The 18,244-nt window shown below is 39.7% G+C and overlaps 2 protein-coding genes across 8 annotated transcripts in view; both read left to right on the top strand.

The window, feature by feature from the left end:
- porb (P450 (cytochrome) oxidoreductase b) overlaps nucleotides 1–5,762 on the top strand; it is a 23,614-nt gene extending 17,852 nt beyond the window's left edge. For all 3 annotated transcript variants that reach the window (XM_010765869.1, XM_010765870.1, XM_010765871.1), the window contains 5 exons: nucleotides 446–595; nucleotides 1,207–1,474; nucleotides 1,802–1,947; nucleotides 2,254–2,339; nucleotides 4,306–5,762. In XM_010765869.1, the coding sequence (XP_010764171.1) occupies nucleotides 446–595; nucleotides 1,207–1,474; nucleotides 1,802–1,947; nucleotides 2,254–2,339; nucleotides 4,306–4,450 (795 nt within the window). In that variant the 3' untranslated portion in view covers nucleotides 4,451–5,762. The remainder of the gene's footprint in view (nucleotides 1–445; nucleotides 596–1,206; nucleotides 1,475–1,801; nucleotides 1,948–2,253; nucleotides 2,340–4,305) is intronic.
- Nucleotides 5,763–6,961: 1,199 nt separating this feature from the next.
- taf15 (TAF15 RNA polymerase II, TATA box binding protein (TBP)-associated factor) overlaps nucleotides 6,962–18,244 on the top strand; it is a 13,922-nt gene continuing 2,639 nt past the window's right edge. Inside the window, exons 1-13 of one of the 5 annotated variants that reach the window (XM_010765866.1) lie at nucleotides 6,962–7,107; nucleotides 7,772–7,796; nucleotides 8,900–8,933; nucleotides 9,044–9,137; nucleotides 9,438–9,498; nucleotides 9,688–9,851; nucleotides 11,767–11,974; nucleotides 14,202–14,236; nucleotides 14,765–14,797; nucleotides 16,117–16,223; nucleotides 16,311–16,440; nucleotides 16,532–16,663; nucleotides 16,771–16,870. In XM_010765866.1, coding sequence (XP_010764168.1) covers nucleotides 7,098–7,107; nucleotides 7,772–7,796; nucleotides 8,900–8,933; nucleotides 9,044–9,137; nucleotides 9,438–9,498; nucleotides 9,688–9,851; nucleotides 11,767–11,974; nucleotides 14,202–14,236; nucleotides 14,765–14,797; nucleotides 16,117–16,223; nucleotides 16,311–16,440; nucleotides 16,532–16,663; nucleotides 16,771–16,870 — 1,133 coding nt within the window. In that variant the 5' untranslated portion in view covers nucleotides 6,962–7,097. Of the gene's footprint in view, nucleotides 7,108–7,771; nucleotides 7,797–8,899; nucleotides 8,934–9,043; nucleotides 9,138–9,437; nucleotides 9,499–9,687; nucleotides 9,867–11,766; nucleotides 11,975–14,201; nucleotides 14,237–14,764; nucleotides 14,798–16,116; nucleotides 16,224–16,310; nucleotides 16,441–16,531; nucleotides 16,664–16,770; nucleotides 16,871–18,244 lie in introns of all 5 variants that reach the window. The other 4 variants (XM_010765865.1, XM_010765864.1, XM_010765868.1 and 1 more) reach the window with 4 other exon arrangements.

The following is an 18,244-nucleotide window of genomic DNA, read 5'->3' as shown; positions in this document are numbered from 1 at the left end:
GGTTCATGTCAACATAGTGCCTTCTTCTTCTTCTTTTTTTTTTAACCGCTGTACCTAGCCCCTTTATCGAGTGTGGAGTCTTTTTTGTGCGGCTGCTCCGAGCACTTTGATTTAAGAGTATTTCAAGTTTTAAAAAATGGCCGGTGACGTAACTGGAAATTAAAGGAGAAGCTTGTTTTTGGAAAAAAAAGTACGTCTGTCAACAGCATTGATATGTGGTTGACATATTTCAATATAAACAATAAAAAACCTGGGAAATTGTTTAATATTTTTTTTATTAAATACTGGGAGGAGACTCCTCACACCGCCTTGCCATAAAAAGGCTCTATGTGGACACAGGCCCTAAGAGAAGCTCTGTTGCATCTCATCCATGTCTGTGAGTTTGTCAACCCTCTCCACCTCTGATTCTTCATCCTATTGTGTTTTTGATGCTTCCCCTCTCCAGGCCCTTTACCACAGTTGGGTGCAGGGAGCCTGTAGGAACATCCTGGCCATCCTGGAGGACATGCCGTCTTTGAGGCCTCCCGTTGACCACCTGTGTGAGCTGCTGCCTCGTCTCCAGGCTCGCTACTATTCCATCGCATCTTCCTCAAAGGTAACTTCCTGTTTGGATCGCGGTTTCAGAACTGTTTAACACTTCATTACTGACATGGTTACCTGCAGCAACAATGCTGTTCATATCAGAGAATTGCAGTAGGCAATGAAAGTTTCTTGATACAGCCCATTTCAAAAGCAAAGTAATTCGGTGTGCGTTATATGCATTAAGATATAATGAAAGAGGTGACATACTATAAATACTTTTAGAAACAGTCATTAAAGAAGCCTGGACAATATCAAACAAGACAAGCTAAACTAGAATAAGACAGAAATAAAAAAACAGAAGACATGTTACAGTGCAGTGTCAAATATGAATAGTTGAATTTCATAGAAGGCGGTGGCAAATAGCAAAGTCTTCAGCCTTAAATATAAAAGCAGTGAGAGTTGCAGCAGACCTGCAGGTTTCTGGTAGTTTGTTCCAGATGAATGGAGCACAATAACTGAACGCTGCTTCAACTTGTTTAGTTTTGACTCTGGGGACAGATGGCATACTGATTCAAGATGACGTGAGAGTTACGAAGAATGATGTAGCAGAATATCAGAACTGTTTTTTCGCCCTGAACCATTCAGTGCTTTAAAGTATATTGGTAACTCTCTCCTGTTCTGCAGGTTCACCCCGACCGCATCAGCATCTGTGCGGTGGTGGTGGAGTACGAGACCCCGACGGGCCGCACTAACAAGGGAGTCGCCACCAACTGGCTGAAGAACAAACTGGCCACAGACAACGGACACAAGTCCACTGTTCCCATGTTCATCCGCAAGTCTCAGTTCCGCCTTCCCTTCAAAGCCACCAACCCCGTGATCATGATCGGCCCTGGGACAGGCATCGCTCCCTTCATGGGATTCATCCAGGAGAGAGGCTGGCTCAAAGAACAAGGTGTTTATAGATACTTTTGACAAAGAAGGAACACAATAAATTACACAGATGTAATCAAATATGTGTGTCACCACACTGCCCACAGCAAAACACATTTTTTAAAGCATTGAAGGGTTAATGGGTACAGGCAGTCAGTGCTTTAATGAACTTAGTTCAGTTATTAGCCTGCTTCCTGTTACTCTGAAGACAGACCTGTTTGTTAGTTCAGTAGGAATTGTCATTTGTAAAACAGACTCGATCAGTTAAACTTTTTTTTAAACTTATTAGAGGAGCTGAATGAAATATCTGAATCTGAAAAATAACCATTGTTTTTTTGTTTCCTTTTAGGAAAGGAGGTTGGAGAAACTGTGTTGTATTTCGGCTGCAGATATAAGAACGAGGATTATATCTACCAGGAGGAGCTGGAGGCAGCGGAGAAGAAAGGAGTTCTAACGCAGCTCAACATCGCCTTCTCCAGAGACCAGGAGCAGAAGGTAGGACTGCTCTTAGTGTCTTTAGAGCCGAACTTCATGTTGTGTTATTCATTAATATTGGTAATTGTTTACTTAACATTAGTTAAATATCTTTGGGACATGCATGGCCCAATGCAAAGCCTGCAGCAAATTGATAAGAACTTGATCTCTAACTCAATTACGTTGTGTATGGTCCTTGCATTTGAGGGAATTGGGCCTGGAAAGTCATTGACAATTCTTTGAATGTGATGTTTCAGAATCTTTTGCAAATACACATATGATGCACATTCTGAACAACGTTTCCTCTTTCCATTTTCAAAAATAAAGGTGTACGTGCAGCATCTCCTGAAGAATAGTAAGGAGCATCTCTGGAAGCTGATTCACTCAGACAACGCTCATATCTACGTCTGCGGGTAATTAACACATTTGAACAGCAAAACATTTTCATTTAATGTATTATAATAAAAGATCGAACTTTCATATACTGCATTTAGTTGTCGAATATTGGAACACTTGAAGTGATGTGGATGTTTATTTGTGATCATTTGATTCAAAGGAATTGGGAACGTACACTGGGGAGGAAATGCTTGCTTGATAATGGAACCCCGCTTTATCTTTGGTGCTTTGGCACCGCCTAGTGCAGGGGTATTCAACTAAAATTCAACGAGGTCCAGTTAGAGAAAATCTCCCCATGCAAAGGTCCGGAACATCAAAATGTCTAACTTGCTTTATGAATTAGTCTGATATATATTGAAGTAGCCTGTAGCTTTATCAACGTCTGCATGTAATCAACAGCTGACTGCCAATCAAAGAAAGAAAGTACAATTCAAAAACAACAATATTTGTTGTCAATTAACATTGACCTATACAGATATACAGTAAATACTGTGGATATGTGTGTACCTCTCGGGCTGCAAGAAAATAAATAAAATAGCTTTTGAAAATGTGTGGATGTTAAAAGTGCTTAATTTTTGATAAATAAAATAAATTGTGTAGCAGCAGCTTGAGTTTCTCTTTCTCTTTGTTAACCGTGTCACATCATGACTTAACAGTTTCAGACGATTATAGAACAATATCAGTCTTTATACATCATAACAATTGAACAGTTTCTCTTTCTTTCCCTCTTATATTGCAGCCCTCACTCTTTTTTTTTTGTTCAGTGCGAGAATTGAGTTTGAGCTTGTCCTGCCAAGAGTTTAGATCTGGGCTGAAATGGTGTCAGGGCCATTCTCATACACATGCAGGTGCTCATTGGTTAGCCTGGAACGACATTTAGTTTGAATTTTGATCCTGGTGGATCAGAGGCGTGGGAAGGTATTTTGAGTGGGGGTGCTGAGGTGCTGTCCGATGTGGTAATTACGCAAGGGGGGTGACGTTGACATAAACCGAGCAAAACCACACACACAGTGCATAACAACGGACTCCAGTGCACGCTATTACGGGCACTATATAATAGAGCACGCACAAAAGCGCGATCACACACACACACACACACGCACGCACGCACGCATAGGCTATCAAGGCATTGCTAATTCCTGGCTACATATTACACAGATTCTGCGTAATAATGCCCTGCCCCTGCATCCTTTATTTCAATCTTTTTAGCAGATTTAGCGTTTTTAGTGAGAAAGAATTCCGAGATACGTGTTTGTGCCGTATCAGTTACTTGTCACGTGTGTCACGTTAAAAGTTGCCGACTAAAAACTAACAAAAAACTTTTTTTCCACATCTTTTTTCTTTTTCTTCCCTGAAGCTAAATAATTGATTATTTAGTTTTTAATAATAATATATAATACAAAAATATATTTCAGGCAGGGGCGCACTGGCCATTGGGAATACCGGGAGTCTTCCCGGTGGGCCGTTACCGAAGTGGGCCGGTCGGACAATTCACCGCTCTCTCCTCTCCGCTTCTCTCGTCTCTCTCTTCTTCTGTGTTTCTCTCCCTGTATCGCTCACTCGTCTCTTTCTCGGCAGCGGTTAAAATAGAATCGCCTTGTCAAAATGTAAATCCCCTATTAATGTATTGATTATAGGTCCGGGTCCGTATAGGTTGGCGTCTGGGTCCGGACCGCGGTCCGCCTGTTACTGAACTATGGCCTAGTGGAATAATAAGAATTGTTTTTAATTGCCAGCATTTAGGAATCAAAAGAAAAGGACGTCCACCAAGTTGTAGATGCACTGTTGCCGGCTGATAATTACTTTTTTGATTCAAGTGCTAAATACTCCAGTAAATGGAAACAGTATGATCTTTTTTTTTTACAAAAACAGATACAAGTAAAGGGAAAAATCCTACAATAGATGGATTAGCAATATGAAAAAGTAACACCAGAACACCCCTAAAGAGGACTTTAATCTGACGTGATCTTTCTCCTGATCTAGGGACGCGAAGAACATGGCTAAGGATGTGCAGACGGCCCTCCAGGACATCGCGGAGGAGCTGGGAAGCATGACGCGCACACAGGCCACAGATTACGTCAAGAAACTGATGACCAAGGGACGCTACTCACAGGATGTCTGGACTTAAAGAGCCTCAGACTCACTGCTCGAGTGGTTTTAAATGTTCTATTTTTATTGTGTGTCTCGTTTTATCATGACTAAATATAAAACCATTAAAGAACTGTTCATCTCCCTAGTCAAGGGAGCAACAGTAGCACATGATTGTGAGGCAAACACTACCTCAGCAGGTTTAGTTGATAAACACATTCAGCAGTTTGATCTGTATTTCATAAGTATACTACATTATGTATCTGGGACGCAGCCTGTTTTAGGAGACAAATCTATGGTCTGATTTAAGATCCTCTATACATGACTCGATTTGTGTGATTGGCTGTTATCAAACATTATGGACATGCAGCTCTGAATGTACATGATATAAGTCCACTGTGAACATGGAAATATTTCAATCGGAAACATAGAAGGTCCTTCAGTTTGCCATATATTAACTTTAATCTAACTGTTATAACTCCTCAACTGGTAATATTGGATTATATGTGAACATTTGGAGCGTTGTCTGTTCCTGTTGCAAAGAGAGAAAAGGGACGCTTTATACATGATAGGGTGCTTACTTCAGCTTCTCTCAGAGCTCGTCCTGTAGTACTTCGGAAATAACTTTAAATATAATAAATGTTTTTGAACATATATGAAAATTTGGTAAGTAAACTTGTTGATATAACAAACTAGCCTCATTGGTACAATTATGCTAAGTATGCCATTATCTTTGGAAGAGATTGTGCCTGATATGCAAACATTGCTGTTGGAGAGGTACAAAAAGTGATGCAAATGAAAAGATCATTTATAGAAAAATGCACGTCAGCATGTGCAACTTATTTTCCATAAAAGCAGGTCTTTAAAAGTAATGAAAAATGAACTGTAGGCTCCCTGTAATATTTGTAAAATGTTAATTTGAAATGTCTTGGAAATCATATCTGGCCTCCCAAATGGTGGTTGTTTGCGAGGTGTGAAATGTTAATTTTGTCTTATCACATTATGCACCACTACATGGAGAAAATGACCGAGAAATATCAGGACAGTTCATGCATCTCCCAGATTCTGTCAGCCGGTGCTCATCGCAATCTTTTTGTGTGAATAAAAGGAGTTTGAAGATGTCAGCGGACCATTTGAAGTGCAGCCTGTGCCTTTTTTACACTGCCTTATAAGTTAGCATATAAAACCCTGACGCTGTACTAACTCGATAACGTGTCTTCGTCTATGCTTTCATCGTGGTAGAAAGTCACTTTAGCCAGTACTGTGACTTATTTGTCTTTCCACTTTATGATGTAATTATTTGATATTTTCAAGGCATGCATTTTTTTAATGAATAAAATTGGAATAATTTATTGGCTTTTTTGTGATTAAATAAGGTTGAACTTTATGATTGCATAATTCTTCTACAATCTTATTTACTTTGACATTTTATCTCAACCATCTTTCCTCCATGTTATAAGACATGAGGTTTCAGATCCATCATTCTAATACTCATGAGGCGGTAATGTTGAGAGATTGAATCAAACAGAGCTTCAGTGTTTGTTTTAATTGTGTTGTAATCATGAGTGACCTTACCGTCAGCAGCCTGTTCCCAGAAGCCAGCGTAATGACGTATGAGTGCATGTGATCTGAACTAAATCTGTTATGATGACTGGCATGATAAAGCCGGTTGTTAGATCAAATAGTTTTCATAAAGCTTTACTTTTTTAGATTTTTTAAAAATAGTTTATTTAATGAAGCACATGAAAAGGGCAAATCATGTCAGTTAAAAAAACAAAACAGTTACAAATCAAAAACAAAACTCAATCAAATGACTGTGCATCCCAATGGATTAAAGAAAAACGAGAATTTCTGTGTTTTAAAGATGTCAACACACTTTTTCAAACCCACAAAAGTAAAACGGTAGAGAACCCCAACAAAAGAGGTTGAGAGTCATGCAGTAAGGGTACAGGAGAAAGTTAGACATTGTTAATCATGCATTAAAACGAAGAAATTACAAATAATTTAATAATATTTCAAGTTAACTAAAACAAATGTAATGCTTTTTAGATTGTGATAGGCTATGACTTTTTCTAGACATAAGCACACATCAAGTACAATTATCTGATCATCTTGCCTTTAAGATACAGTACATAATATTAATGCATTCATTATTTAACAATGTTAATAGTGGGCTAGACTTGCATAAACAAGATGATCCTTTAGTTTTTAGGGATAGAAAAAAGTGAATATCAATTCAGCATATTCTTATATACACACGTATATGTGTACACACATAATTCAGGTTTCAAGGAAGGATTAAAAAGGTAATTTCCAGGGCAAAAAGGAAATACAATACGGAATCAATGAAAAGCTAAAGGAAAACAATACAAATAAAAAAGGGAAATAAAGTAGAATATTATATTGTTATAAAAAAAGGGACAATAAGAAAAATAGTAAGACAAATTCAACTATTGACACATGTTGAACTGATATCTCCCGATGTAAGACAGCAGGTGGCGGCCTTGTGAATTCTCGTTGAATAGGAGCAGTGTTTCCAACAGGAAGAAGAAGAGCAGCATTAAGGGAACTGTCGCAGAGTGATCGGCTCAATTCTGTGGCGCTGCGTACATTCAACCAGCGTTTTTATCAGCTAATCAGAAGAAACACACTTCATTGTATTTTAACTATATATACAACGTCACAGAATGGCCACTGGTAAGCCAACATGTCCTTTGTCTGTTTATCATTGTTTGCATTGTTTTTTTGTATAAACTAGGCTAATAAAAAGTCAAACGAATAGCATAGGAGCTACATTAGCAGTTAACCTCGAGGCCATGGAGGGCTCCGTCTATCTCCTGGAACATCTTTCAATAACAGAACAAAGTTAGCTTTGCCGTGTGTTTGACTACATTTGTTTCCACAAGGGGGTTAACTCCCGTATGACACTTGGTTGCACTCCTTTAAACCCCCATGAATGTGCCAACAATCTATAATATGTGTGAACCGCAGAGTGAAAAGGGCCTAGTCGTAGTTAGCTTGAGGTGCTAGCATGAACGCGTCTTTGTTTATATCAATGCTTATATTTTCCTGCCAAACGAGACACGAAACGTACACACATCTAGTTTAAAGATACTTTGGCAATATTTGCATTTAATATGGGTTGATGTAAAGATAATCATACCGGGTATGGACAGCATGTGTGCACATTTCGTAGTTTGTCTCGTTTCAAGAGTTAGCCTAAAGCGAATTGACCGCCATTTTTGGTGGGTTGGCGTGGGTACGGGCCTTCGGTTGCCCTATTTTCTGCCATCAAGCTAGCAGTGCATATAGTCACTTTGTTATTTTTGCAAGATTCAACCCTGTTTTGTTTCTCTTTCAGATTCAGGCTACGGTGGCTCACAGAGGTAGTGGCAATATATTATTTTATTTCACTATACCCTATTCCTTACCTATATTTTGTGTTACAATTGTGGTTAAAACAGTTTTTGGATAGCTTTTTATAACAGTACTATGGTTAGCTCCTTTCTTCATCAACATGTTTTTCTTTGTGTTTTTGTATGCACCATTTTACTCCAAAGCAAATTCCTTGTATGTTTAAACCTTTTTGGTCATTAAACCATTTCTGATTATTTGTATGTTGGTGTTGCAGCAGCACAACAATATAAATAATTATACATGAGCTTCAGATAACTATATAGTAACATAAATAAATCATAGTAGGCCCATAAACCAAATTGAACACAAGTTATGCAGGAGCAATTGGAGATAAATTATGGTAGTGTTTAAAGGGAATATATTTGGTATATATTGAACTCCTGATTATCTAAATGTAATGGTTTGCTCTATAAAAGGTCTGAGATACTTGATGAGACACTTTTTCTAAGCCCAATGTGTTAAATGTCTTGTTTTGTCAGTTTAACACCTTTTTAATATTGTAATTTACGCTAACATAAAATGGTGACAAAGAGAAATTCATTATTGAATTAGTTATTTTTGAATGATCTGCTAATGAAGTTGCATCTAGTATGAACACAGGACATCAGGGTTCAAATAAATGATGTACTCAAGACTTTTTATGACGTCCAAGGAGTGTTTGTGGCATATTTAGTCATTTAAAGCAACACATTCCTCAGTGTGTTATATTAAAAAAAGAAATGGGCTGCACAATGTGTTGTCACATGACACTGACCTAGTTAGTGGTATGAGGGACCCATAGGCTATTTTAGCCTTCTACTCTCCTTGTGTTAAGATGATGTTCCTTTCCTACCAGAGTAAATAGCATCTAAACTATGAGACAGAGATTAAATGCAGCAGAGAGGCCAATGCTTAGGCTGTCAACGCAGCATGCACTGAATAATGTATTGTTTATTCAAATAAATGTAAGCATTGATTGGACCTCAAAATAACATTTGGCACATTTCCCCTGAACATTTATACCAACGACTCAATAGAGTGTTTCAATGTATCTCAAACCACAAGCTAACTGCGTTTGTCTTCTGTTTTGAAGCTATGGGTCATACGGCGGTCAGCAGAGTGGACAGGTAAGACCCTTTCCCAATTTACCACCAGCCTGTTTGCTGTAATCTTTATCATTCAATTTTGTTGTTTTTTAAAAATCATAATCTGAAAACCCAAGCGTTCTGATTGACAGGGTTATGGACAAGGAAATGGACAGAGTTACCCTGGCTATGGACAGCCAGGTGCAGGCGCTGCACCAGGCGCTGCACCAGGCGCTGCAACACAAGGTACGGTCATGTCTACTGTGTCAATTTGCTGAACAGCTTTGAATAATACATTGCGATAATGCATCTTAAGTCATTAAATTCTTGCTCAAAATGTAAACCTTTTTCAGTCCAAACTATGAGAATATCTCTGATGGAATTTGTTCAGTTAAATTGAAAGTTGTATATTCATGGTGTTTTCAAAAGTCGTGTTCAGATGATATTTGTTAATGTGAAGGTATACAAATAGAAAAGTACAATAAATAGAATTATACAATTGATCTCAAAGAAGTATCTTTCTCACTTGTGAATTGTCTTTGTCAGGAGGCTATGGCCAACCTCCTCCGGAACAGAGCTTTGATGCGTACGGGCAAGATTCCTCTGGGTAAGACCTTTTCTATGTCACAATAGCTTAGTAACATGCATTCTCACCTATAATTGATCTAGCATTATTGAACAATACCAGAAACGACTAATTAATGACAACTTCCTGTCTTACCGTTCTGATCAAAGATGAAAATGACCAATTGAGACCAATATTTACAACTTAGTTTTTTGCTCAAACCACTTCAAGGTATGGCAACAAATCGTCGTCTTACGGGCAGCAAAGCTCCTATGGCAGCCAGGCTCCAGGTGGAGACAGCTATGGACAGAGTTCCTATGGAGGCCAGAGCCGAGGAGGACCACCACCACCAGCAGCAGCAGCACCCGCAGCACCAGGAGGTGGCAGCAGCTATGGTAGATGGAGCGAAGGTAGAAATAACTTGTGTTCATGTTGGGACTACTTCTGTTGTCTGGAAGCATTCACAAATCAACACAAATGTGCTCACGTGTACATAGACAATTACTTTTCTTTCAAGGAACTATATATGTCATACAGGGCTCGACATTATAAATGGCCCGCTTGCCCGGAAGCACTATTTAGACACCCCGGGCCAGCATAACGTACTTTCCACTTGCCCGCTCGGGCCACTAAAAATATTGCTTAAAAAAAAGAAAAATTGTCCTGTGGTATAGGTACTTTGACAAGCAATGTTGTTAAATTGTTTCGTTTATTAACGCTACAANGCCCGGAAGCACTATTTAGACACCCCGGGCCAGCATAACGTACTTTCCACTTGCCCGCTCGGGCCACTAAAAATATTGCTTAAAAAAAAGAAATTGTCCTGTGGTATTGGTATTTTGACTAGCAATTTAGTTAAATTGTTTCGTTTATTAACGCTACAAGGTTTCGTGAGGCGGTTGTCGTTGTTGGGTGAAAAGCAAACAGCTGTTTGCTTCGAAGCGCAGCGCGAGCAGACTCCCAATCGCGCCACTCAACCATTCGCCAAAATGATTTTAATACCAGCGGTAACCGGCCAAGCGCCGGGCAAAAAACAATCTTCAAATAAAAGAAAGTCACCGGAGGAGTTAAAGGAGAGTGACAGGGAGTATGAGAAGAAGAGGGAGAGAAGGTTTTAGCCAGCTTGATCGATGGAGTTGGCTTCTAGTGGTGCAGTGACGCGTCCTAAAACCCTTTTATAATCTATCGATTAGATTTATGATTCGAAAATTATAAAAGTAGGGTAGACATGTGGAGATTATCCGGCTGAACAAAACGTGCATTTATCAAACAGGTTTGTTTTTCCACAGACCTTATTTCCAGCTATTTTCCAAAACCCTATGGAGAAATCCCATTGCTTTTTGTCGAGGGAACCAGCAGCTTACTTCCTGGTTTTAGGACGCGTCACTGCACCTCTCAATATGATGCCAATATAAACAAGGTCTTCTGTCGGCTCTGTACATCAATGCCGACCTATGCTGACAAGTAAGTGAAGAGTAGAAAATATAAAAGGTATTGGCTATAGGGAAATGTCCCAGCAGTTTAGGAGAATGAAGGTTCTAATCTAATCAATTACATAGCCATTACATGTCTAACTCCTAATGACAGGAAGGCAGAAAGTGCATTATACTAATAATAATAATAATAATAGCAGACATTTTTTAACAATGACCACAATATAATTATTTTAATAAACCAAATATGAACAATTGAGGAAAATGAGGAAGAACTGATGATTCAGATGTTGTAGTACAAGTAGTAATGTAGTTAGTGCATAAATTACTATTGCAACAAATGTGTTAATTCTTTTCATTATAAGTCGTTTTTTTTGTTTTGGACGAATGCTCCGGGCCAGTGGTTACAATGGTGGGGCCAGTGATTTTACCCTTCATGTCTACCCCTGTCATAATTGTTACTCTTCTTATGAACATTTAATTCTGCAAAAACATTTTTATACTTCAAATCTAGAGCTACTAAATTCAACCATTTAGTATGAATATAAGATGTGTGTTTCTAATTGTTTATAAATGGCTCTTTATGGAGCAGCAATTATTCACAAGAATGTAAAGGTGTAAATATCTTTTTTAATTAGTTCTTCTCTGGGATTTCTGTGAGTGGGAATTCCATTTAATGACTTTTTCCAGATTGTCAGAATAGTGCCCTTTTTTCCAGAGGGTCAGAAATGTGCCTAATCTAACTTGAACACTGTGGCTGCGACAATACCTGCTCATTTGCCAGGCAACTGTGTGCGACATGAAAAGCCATGAAACACATTTGCTTTACTCATAAGTGAACTTGGGTAGTGACTCAATAAGGCTTTCTGCACACCAGGTGAAGGAGGGGGTCAGGGTTCGAGGTTTGGACGTGACCAGGGAGACCGTGCGGATGGAGAAGGGGGCTACAGAGGCCGTGGGGGTGGTGGCAGCGGTGGTGGCTATGACCGTGGCAGCAGCGGTGGATACGACCGTGGCAGTGGTGGTGGATTCGACCGCGGTAGTGGATACGACCGTGGAGGAAGAGGAGGACCTCCTGGTATGGGGTAAGTTGCATACTGCCACTGCCCCCAAGGTACCTCCTATACACTGTGAAATGAGACATGACCTGTCCACACATCGTCACTCATCAACTACTTAGACCCACATAGATTTCCCCAGTCATCTGCTTAGTGCTCCAGATCCCAAAACAGGTACAAAAAAAGAAAAATGTAAATCTTTTTTTCTTTCTTTCTCAAACTGGATTCCTCCAATGTGACAGATCACATGGGTAAACCTTGTCTGCGCTCCAGGTGCCTCACCTTTCAGACTTCAGATTTTTTAGGCTGATTTAATTTAAATGAAACACATGGATGTATTTAATCAACATTGCTGTTAAGGTCCAATCGCTAATCGCATAAATGGTGGTTATTGAGAGGTTAGGAGGATCTACCTGTTATCTTTAGGCTTAGAGAAAGGAGCTTGAAAAGCACAACTAGGGTTGCAAAGGGTCGGGAAGTTAAGTTTGAGAATTTTGCATATTTCCATTAATCAGAATTTTATTTGAATGCTATTCGAGGGGGTAATGCACTTAAAAAGCAACACCAGGTTTTATAGTAGATCAATTCTTATTAAATAGTAACCACGGACTATATTCAACAGCACACTCTTATATAACATGAACTGATTGTTCGCCAGCATTTGGTTAATCTCATAACCCTCTGCATGCTCAGTGCATGCTCCTGTCAAACATGTAGCTCACAGCCAAAGGACTCCATGCGTTCATGTAAGTTTTAATTATATTACTAAAGTGAATGCATTATATTATCATATGTAATCATCAGAACCTAACCTAAAGCAAGGTACAGTTTATACGTTGGTGTCATATTATGCTAGTGTTTGCTAGTTAGACGTTAACATGTTGAATATAGCTTGAATGAGCATGCTAACTACAGTGTTTTTAATTAATACATCTTTCTTTCATTCTTAATGTAAAACATTTGTTAACCTTTTAGACAATTTCACGCTCTATTAAAAATAAACTACGTAGTTGTTTGGCAAAATGGTGTGGTTAAAAAGTGTGGACTTTATCTTACATGTCATGGTCAACACATTCTCAGCAAATGACCCCTGTCTTTTTTTACTTTACGCTTATTTAATTCCCATGGAAAGTTTCCACCTTGAATATTCCCCCCCAATTTGCAGCTCTTAGACACCCGAGACCAGTTTATACAGACGTATTATCCCAGAATTGCATACAGGTTTGGTCCATCCTTCAACAGAACAGTCTTTCAAACGGGAAGAGAGCCATTTTGAGAGGCTGTGAAATATTCTGCAAGGAGAACAATGGCACACATTACCATGAAAGGGTCCTTTTAACCTTCACAGTTTAAGCGATATTTGTGTTGCCCTTGCGTACAAGTAAAGCATTTATTTACTTCTGGGGGTGCAGACTTTGTTACTATCCAAGAACTCCAAATGTTGCTCCACACTACTGGCGGTTATTTGCCTCATATTATTGGTCGTAAAACCAGTGAAAGCCATTTTTTATTTGTGATGAGTTTTTCCTGTATAAATGTTATCAGTTGACCTTGACCTAGAGGGAAGACATATTTTTTTTTCTTGATATTTTTAAAATTAAATCTCCAGGAGCCATACTTCTATGAAATGCCAGATTATCAATGTTGGTGTTTGTTGTGCTCAAGGACCACATGTTGGAAACGCCACTGAAACGATGCTATTAGACCTGGAGCTACATCTTCAGCTGCTTCACATTCAACAGGTTTCATACAAGTGTTGTGTATTTGACGATGGCGAACATGTGTGTTGTGTTAACATGGATCTACATTTTATACTACAGGTGTTCATTGAACTAAAACTTGGACCTCAGTTAAAGGATCTCATAAATGCTCTATGTGGAAGATTGCTTATCAGTCGCTACACCCCTTCACACCAATTTGGCTTCTCGTGTTAAAAAAAGAAAGAAAATTCAGCTGGTTTTCCGGCCCTTGGTATCCAATTTGGTCATGTAAATGAAAAAAAAACATTTCTTGTAAACGGTGACACCGATGTGAGTATTGTCTTCAACCGTATACCCGATTATTCAGTCAGAGCTTTACTAGTCGTCTGTTCAATGATCTCTAATGTCAAAGACTAACTCATTCCTCGTTTGAGACATTTCCACCATAGTCGCACACCCTGGCGGGAGTGCATACTGATGGGGATGTAGTGGAGCTTTGAGCTCTCAGTTGGGACAAAGGAAAAGCCATCATATCTCCAATTTTTCCTCTGCAGAGGTGGTGACCGTGGTGGCTACAAAAATTACGGTGGTAAGTGACGAGCATCAGAACTGTGTCGGTGGGGGAGGAAAGAACTTGAGTTAGCAAAAAAGAAAAAGGGGGGATTAAAAAAACAAACCTCAGTGAATGCCACCATTTTCATGTCCAGACCTCATGGGACTCCACCTATTATTCTTAGCAGGGTTTCTCTTAAAGTACTTCACATACGGTAAAGAACAGGAGCCTGAGTTGTAAAATAATGGTATTTGTTGCATGAAAACGAGGGCTGATAGTAACTGACAGCAGTTCCCAGGACGAAGAAGGTTTTGGTGGTTTTCATTTCTGGTGTAAGCTCAAAAAAAACAAAACCAGAACGATTCTGTTCTTGTTGCACGGTGTTGGTATGTGATGCAACGGTATGAAAACACCCATCAGAAAGCTGTAAACATGGACATTCTTTAATTTCCTTTATCATTATGCATTGGTAGGGATGAAGTTAATAATTGTTTGTGTGAAACCGTGCGACAGTTTCTTACATTTATTTGCTCAAGTTCTTCCACCTTTTCTCTGTTTTTACAGGCTCTCGAGACTTGGACTCAAGGGATGAACACGGTAAGAATCTTAACTTGAAGTTAATCCAATATAATTATTGTGTTTCTGCAAATAAGCAGTACAAACGGCAATGAGTTATACAGGGTGTCCGCAGGGTCTTCAATAGTATTACAAGTTGATCAATCAATTTAGTGAAAACTAAGGCTATTAAAGAGCATTTTCCAAGGTATTACATTTTGTAGCTTGTTTTCAATAAGTGTATAAATTGTCCAAAGAGGTTTTATTCTAAAGTCTGCCTGAATGTAATCATGGCGTAGGTGTGTAGTGTGATTCTGTGTAGTTTATTTATGGCATCCTGTTGGATTGGACGTCGTCTGAACAGGACATCGCACGCTCACTGCTTGATAGCGCGCGAAGGTCCGTTTACGCCGGTTGTTAAACATCGTTACGGGAAAATGCAAGTTTGCGTCCAAATAGTTGGAGGGAAAATCAATACTGTATATCAGGGCTATCCAATTGGTGGCCCGCGGGCCAAATCCGGCCCCGGGGTGATATTTACTGGCCCTTTGAGTATAATGTTAAAAAGTAATCTAATTTTTTTTTTTTTTGGGCCAGAGTGCCTTTATTCCAGAGAGGATGTTAAATTGAGAGAGAGGGGAAGACATTGCCTGAAAACTTCCGCGGGATCGGGTTTCGAACCCACCTACTAGCTACTGTAGTGACAACTCCTGTCATTTATTGCATCTCTGCGTGAATGATTAGATCATTGCACCTAAATCAAATGAAATGATGTTGATGGTTAAATTAGCGTCACATGTAGGCCTACTGAGTTCTGAACTTGCCATTTAGATCTATAAAGGCCTTGGGGCTATGTTGTTTGATTTAATTAAACACAATATATGCACTCCACTATGCTGTTGTAGTATTTACTGTATCTGAAGCTGTTAATATGATTGCTCATATTTCAAGCCATCTTTTTCCCGGCCCCTGGCTTTGGATCATTTTCATCAACCGGCCCCCATTCCAAACTAATTGAATAACCCTGCTGTATATGGTAAATGTGAGGTAAAGTGTCGCCAAGTGTAGGTTAAAACTCGAAGTGGAGATGAGGTCTTAAAATGTGTGGAAAGGGTCTTAAAAAAGGTCTTAAAAGGTATTACATTTGACTTCAGGATTCCTGCATATACCCTGTTATAAGTATTGCTTACTTTGGCTCTTATGCATTTAGATGGTAATGCAGCCTTCCAAGAGTTGCCATGGCATCGCATACAGATATGATCATTTGTGAAGTCGTTGCTTTTTATTTCCGCCTTTCGATGGACACAGTTGATCTCATATCTAATCACTGCTGCGGTCTTCTCTGTCTATCTCTTCCACAGATGATCAGGACAACTCTGACAACAACACCATTTTTGTCCAGGGACTGTCAGAAGACGCCACAGTTCAGGAAATTGGTGACTACTTCAAGCAAATAGGAATCATCAAGGTATGGAAGAAACCTGAACAAATATATTCTTTCATCGTGTTGAGCAGAATATCCACTGAGACTCCTGTCGTCATTTTGTGATTTTAGTTGAACAAAAAGACTGGCCTGCTTATGATCAACATCTACACGGATAAAGCCACCGGTCAGCCAAAGGGAGAATGTACCGTGTCCTTCGATGACCCGCCCTCTGCCAAAGCTGCTATCAGCTGGTTTGATGGTAAGACCAGTGTTGTGAGTGGACATTTTTCAAATCAATCCTGCTAAACGTTCAGGATCCTTCTCACGGATACTTTGTCTTTTCATCACAGGCAAGGAGTTTAACGGGAAAACTCTCAAAGTATCGTTTGCCACCCGCAGAGCCGAGTTCACACAGAGAGGAGGAGCAGCAGGAGGTGGAGGCGCAGGAAGAGGAGGAGGAGGAGGACGTGGAGGAGGTGGGGGTGTGTAAAAATCGAGCTGCCCCAAGCGTCAAATATCTATTTTTGAAAAGTGCTCATGTGAATATTTCCCCTCCAGAATGTGTTGACCATTCGCTTTCTGCTTTCAGGTTTCAGAGGCCGCAGCAGTGGAGGAGGAGGAGGAGGCGGCGGAGGAGGAGGCGGACCTAACTTTGACATCAAGGGAGGAGACTGGCCCTGTCCCAACAGGTTAGTTTGCTTCTGATGCTAATGTTTAAAGTATGTTGATGGGGGCTGCAGCAGAGGGGTGCATTTAACACCTGGCTAATTACGTGGTGGAGGAACTGTTGATGACTATATGGTAAAACATTTTTATTTGGGAATGAACCAGTCCTCATTTATTTCCAAAACCATTTCCAGTAATCAGCAGCAAACCGCTTCAACACATGTTTTTCGGTGTATTCCCGGCATTCATTTTGTTATTCTACAGTATTGTTGTTTTATAGTTTTTATTAATGTATACAACCCAATTTGTGTTCTTTGAAATTGAAAAGGATATTGCATTGTGTTTCTTTTGTTGCAGTTGTATATGTCTTAAATGTAATTTGGCTTGGCTTCCTATTTTGTATGGACATGCTTTTATTTTGAAGGAGAGTTAGCGCTGTTGACAGGAAGTTGTTGTTGCTATGGAAACAATGTGACGGAGATTAACGGAGAAAAAGTCATATCTACATATAAAGGCGGAGAAAGTAAAGGACAACGTTTATGGTTAAGTGTTAGAACCCCCCGAAAAGGCACAAGCTCTTACGTTGATATTGGAGTTTTCAATAAGTTCAATTTGAAGAAAAAAAACGAATATCCGAATAACGAAATTGAGGGTACAGCCCTAGCTGCTAATGCTGCTAATGATGGCTACTAGAGTGTATGACAGCTTCCTGTTTTGGGTATTCTGGCTACGCGTCACTCTCACTCCTCATTTGGTTTACGTGTATGTGGAACTTCCCCTCGATTCTATTGGCTCTAACGGTTAAAAAGAGATGTCAATCATCAAAATCGACCAAGGGGGGCCAGGGATAGGTCAAATGACCTCTGTCGATGGGGATCAAAGCTGTCCGGTCCCACATGCTAAGTGCTAGCCAGAAAGTCGCGGCGTTTAAGTCCCGACTCTCCCGATGGCCAATCCGTGCCTCTCCTGACTGCACGTCGCTGACAAACACCGCTGCAGTGCAAACTCTCTGCACGGAGGAGCCGCCGAGTCCGGGCGATGCTGCTCCTCCAAGGAAGAGACANGATTAGAAAATGTTAATTTAACCAGCGTTGGTTAAGACTTCTCAATTGCCATCATTGCTCTGAAGTAAGCAATTACATTCTGACATAAGTTTGTTAACAGTAGACCTCGGCTGAATAGCTTTATGGCATTGAATTATTTACAATATTGAAATAATCAGGGTGTCCGCGGGGTCTTAAAAAGTATTAAAAGTTGATGAATCAATTTAACGAAAATGAAGGCTATTAAACGGCATTTTCCAAGGTATTAAGACGGTCCACAGCAACGACAATCTGAAACGACATGTCGGGAAACCCCCTCAAGGCGGCCCCATGCATAGCGTGCAGTAAAATTCT

This window comes from Notothenia coriiceps, unplaced genomic scaffold, assembly GCF_000735185.1.
Source record: "Notothenia coriiceps isolate Sejong01 unplaced genomic scaffold, NC01 NC01_scaffold00002820, whole genome shotgun sequence".
NCBI classification, from domain to species: Eukaryota; Metazoa; Chordata; class Actinopteri; order Perciformes; family Nototheniidae; genus Notothenia; species Notothenia coriiceps.
The sequence above is the reverse complement of the archived record's forward strand: the minus strand, read 5'-3'. Positions and strand labels throughout refer to the sequence as shown.